Source organism: Vanessa cardui, chromosome 16, assembly GCF_905220365.1.
Source record: "Vanessa cardui chromosome 16, ilVanCard2.1, whole genome shotgun sequence".
Classification (NCBI taxonomy): Eukaryota; Metazoa; Arthropoda; class Insecta; order Lepidoptera; family Nymphalidae; genus Vanessa; species Vanessa cardui.
In genome coordinates this window covers 10589990-10599879 of record NC_061138.1, presented here as the reverse complement: position 1 = coordinate 10599879, position 9890 = coordinate 10589990, and the positions used below count along the sequence as shown (strand labels likewise).

The 9890-nt window shown below is 32.3% G+C and overlaps 1 protein-coding gene across 1 annotated transcript; it reads right to left on the bottom strand.

Annotated features, from left to right (window-relative positions):
- Positions 1-6340: 6340 nt before the first annotated feature.
- Positions 6341-9617, bottom strand: LOC124536329. The gene is made up of 2 exons (XM_047112854.1): positions 7102-9617; positions 6341-6559 (listed from the first exon to the last, which is right to left on the bottom strand). Exons 1-2 carry the CDS (start codon positions 9493-9495, stop codon positions 6515-6517), a joined length of 2439 nt encoding a protein of 812 aa, XP_046968810.1. The 5' UTR covers positions 9496-9617; the 3' UTR covers positions 6341-6514.
- Positions 9618-9890: the final 273 nt, after the last annotated feature.

The window sequence follows — 9890 nt, the reverse complement described above, 5'->3', positions numbered from 1 at the left end:
ATATTTAATTGTATTTAACTGACATTACACTATTTCATATGTTGAAAAAGAGTAACTACTGACTTCCTCGCCGGTTCTTCCCGAATTATTCTTCATCGAAACCGGTGGTAGCTTTAGGTTTAACATAGTCTGTTACATGCCTCTCCAAAATTATTTATAGAAGGCTACTTCAATAAAGCATTTTTGATTTTGAACACCTCAGCACAATATTATGGCAAAATGAATTAATTGCAGCGTATAAACGCTATATACATGCATTCCCTTGTTTTGTTCTGTTGTCTGTTTCATTGTGATGATATTTCTCACGACCCTGCACGCAGTAATTACATAGAATATAATTTTATGGCTGCTTTTTATAGGGGTATGTAGATGGAATTTTTCAGATTGATTAATTTCAGACAATGGTAGAGATATAGGTAGGAATGTAATTTAAATGACCACTAACCTGTACATACTTATCGTATATATGTAGATAATATCAATTATTATGTAAGAATGAATTTTTGCGAAGTTATTTTTACTGCGATTCAATATTTAAAAAAAAATAAGTATTTAAAGTCAGTGTGGATCACGTCTTCTAAGAAAACGACTGGCCCGAACGCCAGCAAAGATCTGCTGATGTTCGATGAAATATTAGAGATTCAAAGACGATAATGAAGAAAAACAAATTTAAATTAATTGCTTTAAATATTATTATATTAATTTGAATATATTTATGATTTTTTAGTTAGGTGGTCGAAAAAATGGGCGACCTGATGGTGAGCGCTCAGCACCGCCCATAGACAACGGCGCTGAAAGAAACATTAAGCATTAGTGACATTGCTCTTTAGCAATGTCACTAATGCTTAATGTTTCTGCACCGTCAACCTTGGGAACTAATATGTTATATCATTTATGCCTGTAATTATCAACCTTGAGAACTAATGTGTTTTATCATTTATACCTGTTAATACACTACATCATCCTTGAAACCGGAAAAAACAATACTGAGTATCGTATCTATACCCAGTACATATAGTCATATAGCCCTAACCAAATATAACAATGAAATTGAAAAACTGCTTTTGAATATCCTATTCTTTACTTCCAAATGATTTAAAGGATCAAAATCATTCAGTCATCTATTGGGTATCATTGAGCGTTATTGATTTTCGTTCTTAATTCAAATTCGACAAAACTAACCCTTCGAAGGCTCCTCAATTGAGTGCCGGTTACATCTCAGCGAGCTAAAACATTCGCGCCGCACGGCTGTTCTCCTGTTCTCTTGACCGTCGCTCGGGCTCCGAACATTCTACAGGTCGTTTTAATTGTCCTTATGTTTTATTCATAAAAAGCATTCCAATAAATGAATTTGATTTGACATCTCACTCACTAATAGATTTATATGCGCTGAGAAGCCGTTTGCATACATTTGTATCCGAAATAACTGCACGTGGGCGTTACGTACCGTGATTAGCATACAGATGGGGGAGTGGGTTTGATTCTTGCTTTTTAGAAAGTTGTAATGATATTTATTATGACAGTCGTAATGCCGACTGGTCTATGATTTATTTAAATGGCTCCTTGTACGGGTTATAACAAGTTCGTTTCGTCTTTGTCTCTCAAATGGATTTAATCGGAGCGCGAGAGGGACAAGTTAAATAGGTATTATGTTTGAAACCTTGGGACTTGTTAAACACTAAGTGGTACAATGCTTTATATCTCGCAAAGTACAGCGTTTGGAGTTGTTGAAAATTATTCTATTCTAGTGTATTGTGTTAAAGGTTGCTCGCTACAATAATGTTTAAATCAATTCGACACGTCGATGTAAGCGAATCGATTTTGTTTAATTTATGATATATTATTATTCTTTACATCTTTAAAATAGATTATCTGTGGAAGGGAAAACTTTCGGAGATGACAAGTGCAAACTTGAAACCTTTCTAAACACTAAAAAATTTGGCGCTTTATTCGATAATAAGGCTTTGCGTAAACCCAACTGGATCCATTCATCATCATCCGCTAAGCAACTATAGTTATTTTTGTTCAGTTTGAATTTTAAGGGACATACTATCTTCCCAAGTCCACAAAGTTCATGGTGCATTGGTATCATAGGAATAGTTTATATGTATTATGGAACATACATGAATGAAAGACAAAAGAAAAAACCGACAAGAAACTACCTATAATATTTTTTTATTTATTTTACAGATTTAATTATCACATGTATAATGAAATTATATTTTAAAATATAGTTTATGTTTTAAATACATAATTATAATCTGATTATTTTTTTAGGTAATGTACCTACTTAAAATTTTATGTACATTAAAATTTACAATAAATTGTTAATTAAATAATAAAAATTTAATTCCGGATTAAATGATTGTTCGCGTTCAAATTTGCGCACATTTGTAAAACCAATAAATTCTAAAACGTAACTACATACGTCTAAGTTTCTCATGATATGTATTTTAAATTGCAGATATATCTAATTAAAATTTTACTAAGTTGTAATATATAAATGTAGTCTGTAATCCAAGTATTATGTTCGAAGCTATTAAACTGTTTGTTAATCAATTACACCGAAAACGATACAACTTGATCTTAGCGTATACTAATAACTATTATTACGTATTGATTACAGAGTAATTTGAATACAGATAATTTATGTATTTTCTACATAAGTAATAAGTATATAGAATATTTAGTGAGCTAGTTAGTATAGTTACTAACCTATTTGGATGGCACTAAAAGGAGTTTTGTTTTCTTTTAATTTAATTACACTTACATTACTACTCACATATAATTTTTTTTATGAAATATTTAATACTATATATTATTTTTATGAAATATATAATACCCACTTTGATCTCACATGGCGTTTCCTTTTCTGAACCGGGATAGTGTTTAATTTAACTATCAGTAAGTGTAATTCTCCTATATTGAAAAAGAATAAAGAAATATTAAGGAATCTTCTCGGTAAAATCTACTTCCCGAACCGGTGGTAGCTTCACTTAATTGTTAAATGACGATTCAAAAGTGCTTGTAAAAGCCTACTTGAATAAAGTTTATTTTGATTCTTTGATTGAATTTGAATTTGAGTTTATGTGCTTTGTGACAGAAGTACACTGGCTCACCCTTCAAACTGGAACACAACAATTCTAAGTATACTGAACGGTAGAATATATGATGAGAAGGTAGCTACCAATACAGGATTGCTCAAGTCTCCAAGAGACTACGTTGGAAAGGGTCATGTGGATTATAAGAGTACATTTTTATTTGTGCACTGTGCCCTGTGAAATTAGCTAGTCATTGAGAATATTTGTATTAAAGAAATGTGCTCTTTCTCCTTGCACACAACAATCATTATTTTCAAGAATAACGTCAAAACTCATGATTATAGATTTAGCGTATACTAACGAAGATTTTTGAAGGTTGTGAACAGATTATCTTCTAATCGGGCAAGATATATAGTAATAATCTCTAAGCACAGTTTTGTCACTACAAAACAGTAATCATTTCAAGGAAATGTATCAAAAAATTAAAAACTTTTGACTAGGAGACTACATAAATGGCAGATTGTCCTACAAAGGTTTCCTCAGGATGATTTCTTTCATCAATCGTAATGAATTTGAATTACAAAGATCTCACTATCTTCTACGTCTGCAAAAGTTAATAAAATGTATTCTTATAACTTTATTATCTTGATATAATTCTCATGTGGGAACTGGTTATAGATTTTACAACTATACACTTCTATATAGTCTTTAACTCAGGTCCTAAAGATAAGAACTAACTTTTAAAAAGTGTGAATGTGTGGCAATAAAATGTCTATAAATTTTTTATTAAAGTGATTTCGATCTAATCGCTTTAAAAGAAATATTTATCATTTTCAGATTCATTTGTGTATAATATTTTCAATGATTGTTGTTCCACCATACCTACTGAATACTTAAAACGGTGAGACCAAAACTGGTCGGGTTCAACGTTCTTTACTCATTAGTTTTTGATCACAGCCTCCCAAAAACATAAAGCTACAACCCACTTTCTTCGTACAGTTGAAATTTGACTTCAATATCAAGGAATAAGGTCGAATATCGTATGACGTTAGCGACTAGAGATTTTTTTCATTTTACGGTCACACAACTGGTTCTCTACTTTAAGACGGTCGAAATGATAAAATTCCTCAGTCGGGTACCCAAAGATTAGGAAATTCTTCTAAACTATAAGTTTGAAATGTTTATAGACATGGCCCGCGGCCGGTTTCTGTAGCTATTATGAACGATAATTTTCGGTTGAATGTTAAAATGGAATGCTTAGAAGCCTTCGATGGACGTTCTCATGCTTCTTTTGAAATTGCTCTAATAATCTCCCTATTGCTATTAATAAAATTATTAATAAAACGTATCATGTTTTAACACAATTACATAACTGACAACGTTTGATAAGGCTGCTTTTTAGTTGTTATATTTTTTTAAGTAACGGACTATACACGTCCCACTATCGAGGTGTTTTCTGACGAAAATATATTAGAATATAAGTTATAGGATGCAAGCCCCTGACTCATCACACAGGCAGGTTTCCTCGCGAATTATAATCTCTCTCGACTAAATAACGAAATATAAAATTTTGCGTGTTAAAGTAATTATTTACATTTATAATTGGGGTTTTTTGTGTGTGCGTTCTTTACATACCGAGCGATTAACGGTAAAATATATTTTTTTTATAGAATTATGAACAGTTTCGAGCAAAAACGAGCGAGACGCGCTTAAAACTATTAACGCATGTCCGTATGTAAACCTTGTAGTTTTACAATATTAGTGTTTCGATTTCAAAAACAAAATAATTTGATTTGTTGTTGAAGTCTTGTGTGATTTCATCCACGGTGACTATTGACATATATTACGTACTCTCAATGTTAGCATACAGGGTTTGTTTTGTTTTCAGTCTGACTTAGCTCACAATAATTGCTAATTGGAATATATACAATACAACTTATATTTTAATTATTTTTGTTTAATGTTCCATAATATCGAATCGGGACAATGTCCTGTAAGGTTATGAATACAATTCTGCATTATAAATAAGTAAATAATTTAAAAAAAATACTAACTATCAACGTCGTCGTATATAGTATATTAGAGTTCACAGATGCATGTAATAAAATACTAAATTGCAAAATTTTGATTAAAAAAACAATGACGTCGAAGCAGATCTAACAGCTTCACGTGCATTCCGAGCCACGTCTGAGTTAAAACTGTCAAATGTTTGGGGGAAACATCTGGGAAGAATTCTTAACAGAAAGTCTCAATATTTTTAGTCACACTATTGTGATTTGAACCTAGGACCTCGTAAACTACAGTCTCTTTAGTCTCTTCAAGCAACGAACAAGGCAGCATTTTTTTTACTTTAGAAAATTATTTCTTCATTAAATCTGTTTATAATTTAAATTAACAATAGCAATACAAAAACTATATAGTCATTTTAGGTGCGTTCAACTATAAAATCAGGACATGCCAGTGGGTCTCCTGATGGTACTTGGTCAACAACGCTAAAAGACATTAGGAATTTTTATAATAAGCAAATAAATTGCATATTTTAAAGAGTATTTCGTCAGCAACATCCGAATATTGACAAAACGATGTATTGATCGTATCGATGTACGAGATGATATCGAATAAAAACATTAGTATGGACGATACGAATTACGAATTTACTCGTGAGAGAATGTCAAGTGGAAAGATCTCCGATTTGCATTGAATAGATTTAAAAATAAAATATTCTACGGACGCAAAACAATCGAGTTTGGTCATTTCGAATTCTTTGTGTGTTAATCATCGCGTTAGAAATTATTTTGTTTAATGAAATACGAGACAGATATTTAATGGTTTTGTGTGGGCGTACGAATTATACAGGTGACCCAAGAGAAACTCCCAAGCGGAATATGACAGCATCAAATATAGTTATTATAAACTATTGTCGACCTCAAATAACGAGTTTCTATACATCATTTTTTTTTAATAAATAGAATGATTGGAGGAGGTTTTTATATATAATACAGGTATATATTAGTAAAGAAAAACTGATAATTTTAGAAGTATCTACTGTGATGTCCTATCATTGCACCAGTGCGAAGACGGGGCGGGTCGCTAGTATGTATATTTCTTAAGTTAACTTATTTTTTGAGAGAGGATTTGGTCGTAATTTATTTGAAAGGTTTCATAATATTCTTAAAGAAATATATTAACGCTAATAGCTTCTATATTTATATTTATCGAAATCATCAATACATTGTTAAAAATATTGTGTATAAACAAGATAACAAATTATTCTCCATTAGTTTAAGAATTTAGCCAAACAGATATTCGAATAGGAACATTTTAGCAAAGCAATGTTGACTTTATCTAATGTAAATACAATGAAACAACTAATTGTTGGTCTGAGGTTTTATTGTCTAGTCGGCCATTAGGTGCAACTTGCAAATTGTTCAAATTCACACTTTGGTACTCGAAACGCCCACGGTCAATGAACACTATTCAAAATACGATACGCCAACGAACGTCTCTTTAGCGGTGACCTGCAAAACATATTCATTAAATAAAAATACTGTGTAGCTTTCAAACAACAAATTTAATTTTTCGTCTGAATTTAACCACGATCTTCAAATATCACACTTTTACTTAAATACTTTACCGGAAATTATAAATGTTTTATATTACCCATAGCTCAAAGCGACTTCGAAAATAATGTCAAAACTTACCAAATAAAAAAAGTTGCACGTTAAACACAATATCATAGATTGATTTAAATAAAATGTGATATGGATGAATCGTTGATACTGTTATCAAATTAATAGTGAACGTCAAAAATTCAATTTAAGCAAGAATCTAAACGTCCGTTACTATTACGAAAAATATCATTAATATTTTGGTTGTCAGCGAATGTCTAGATAGCCCGCAAATAGTGATGACTTACGTGCTCAAATTTGACAGACACAGATTATAAAATTTCTAATGTCAATTATAAATGTTTTTTAATTAGACATGGAACCTTTCGTGAATCCTTAATTGAATTTTAGACTACTCGACAAACATTTGGATATTGCGATTGAACAGAAACCATTTCTTTGGCTGGCTTCCTGCAACACGCTGGCGTCATTTCACAGGACGGCTGGTGAGCACAGCCCGGTATGGCTCCATAAAGAATGCAATTACCACTTATAGCCCGCGTTACACATGTAGGAATCATGAAACAATGAGGTTGGTGCCGACACGTCAACTTCTCCTTCGGCTTAACTTGCGTACCGACATGTTCTTTTGCCGTTAGAGTTATGTATTTCCTCGAGCACAGTGGTAGCTTTGTGCATTTAGGGTGGTGGGTACACGACCCAGTCGGTAACTCTTTACTCTTAGCAGATAATAAACACTCCGGCAAATATTGACACATAGGTACGTGCACGCACGAGTTCTGCAACTTGGGATCGTACTGTACTTTGTAACAACCATGGACCACCTCGCAAGGTGGTTCGTGATTGCAGATACTTTGTATTATTTTCTCTGTCTTATATTCTGGCAAATACTCTTGTACGTCTGTGTATGGTGGATGGTACTGACTTGCTTGTTCGTAGCTTTTGGTCCTGGATCGTTTTATTTTTCGACACATTTGGACGAAGCTCGACTTCTTGGTTTGCGTTACTGGCCACAAGTTTCCTTGAACGTTACTTTTGGGTGGCGGTAAATTAAGACAACCGTTGATTAAAATACAAGGGGGATTGTGAATACACAATATTTCGCCATTATATTTTTGAGAGACGGCTTGTGTTATAGCGTCATGGTCTTCTTGGCAGGGTTTTTTGTCATTTTTTGATCGATTCTTTTTTTTTTTTTTTGAATAACATTTGCAAACAACTTTTGGTTCCTTACTTTTCTTCTTTGAAGAGTTACTCGTTTGACTCGAATGTGGATGACAACGATTATATCTATTGAGATTTGGTTCATCTATATTAGAGCCTGTGTTTAATCGAGGGTCATACTTTTCACAGTTTTCAGGACTACATTCGTGGCTTGGTTCATTAGGAGGCTGCATGCAATCACAACTTTTTGATTTATTAATTTTGCTTTTCATTTTACGAGCAAAAGTGTCCCAGAATGATGAAGAACTAGAAGGCATTTTTAAAGAGTTTTCAGACGCACACGCTGAACACTTCGCCTGACAGGATGATGTCGAGAAGACTTGCAAGGGTTTCATTTGAAATTTGGAAGGATACTGTTGTTCATGATTTTTTAAAAGGTCAGATTTCAAATCATTGAGTAATTTTTCCTTTTCAAAGCTTTTTTTCATCCTTTTCAGAAATAATTTGTATTGTTGTGTTGTGCACGGTTTCATGTTCTCAAACTCAGATTTGGATGATGTATTTAAATCATTAATATCTGTGGCATTATTTTTAAATATTTCATTTAACTTAGATAGTACTTTATCGTTATTTGTTACGAATGGAAAACCTTGAATATTATTCTCTACATTTCTCTTCTGCTTTCTCAGAAAAATTTTGAACTTATGCATATTGATATTTTCGAGATCAGATTTAGACGATATGATCAAATCATTACTTTCATCTGTGCCATTGTTTTTTGACATTTCATTAAATTCATTTAAAGGTATCTTATCATTATTTGTTATGAATGGAAATCCCTGAATATTTTCACGTACGTTGTTCTTATTTTTCGGAAACTTTGAGGTCTTGTTAGGATTTATACTTTCAAGCTCAGATGTTGATGATAAATTTAAATCATTACTTACATCAATGTCGTTGTTTTTAGAGTCTTCATGAAAGTCTGCTGTCACCTTATCCTTGTTGGATGCAAATGGGAATCCCTGTATTTTTTCCTCTACATTATAAACAGGCTGAACAGAATAACCTCTACGATGCTTACAGCCACGTTTAACACGCCGATGCTCACAATTTGAAAAAGATGCTCGTTCACAACCTTTTGTAACATGCTTCGTGGCTTGATCTTCTTTAACGATTGACATGTGCTTCGTACAATTGTTGCGACGTCTTAAGACGTTCGATAAACATGGCACAGCTTTGTTTGTTACAATATGTTTTGAGTTAACGTTTTGTGTACAGTATGCACTAGTTTGGTCTCCATGATTTTTGTTAATGTTATTCAGGGTTAATTTTTTATACAATTCATTTGATTTCGTTTCTTCATTTTCCATTCGATCATTAATTGATGATGATTTTTTATTTTGTTTCCTCACATCAGCTGTTTTCTTTTTGTTTCTGTTCACAGCATTATATAATACGGAGGTCAGCTTAGCATGGTCATTAAATAGTTGCTTATTATGTTTAGTGTGACTAGCTCTTTCATTTATTAGTCTGTGATTGCCACTCTTTGAAGCTATGATTGGAATTTTAGGCGGACTCTCGAAGTCTGAGCTGTCCGAATGCCTTTCAAGATGGTCGCTATTGCAATTTATCAAAAACTCGTCCAAATTTATTTCGCGCATTTTCGAAGTTATTTAAGATTCCTTTCAACGGAGATTGGCATGTCGACTTTTTTCATTTCAGTTTAGTGTTTTAAAATAAATTTTTGATCACATCTTCATTTTGGTTTGTTCTCTGTAATGACAGGTTTCGTTTTTCTTATAAATTTTGACATATTCATTTAATTCTAAAAAGGTATTACGATTCATATTTAATTATAAAATATTGAATAATTGCGAGTACAATTTTTTTATTGTTATATTCTAAATTTATGTTTTATAGGAATAATTAATAATTTTAATTATTATTTTTTTGAATTAAGTCCATTATAATTACGAGCACGACCTAATTACTCGATTCTATAGAACTCATAGTGTATTGTTTCAACAAGAATAGTATGCAGAACCGTTACGACTTC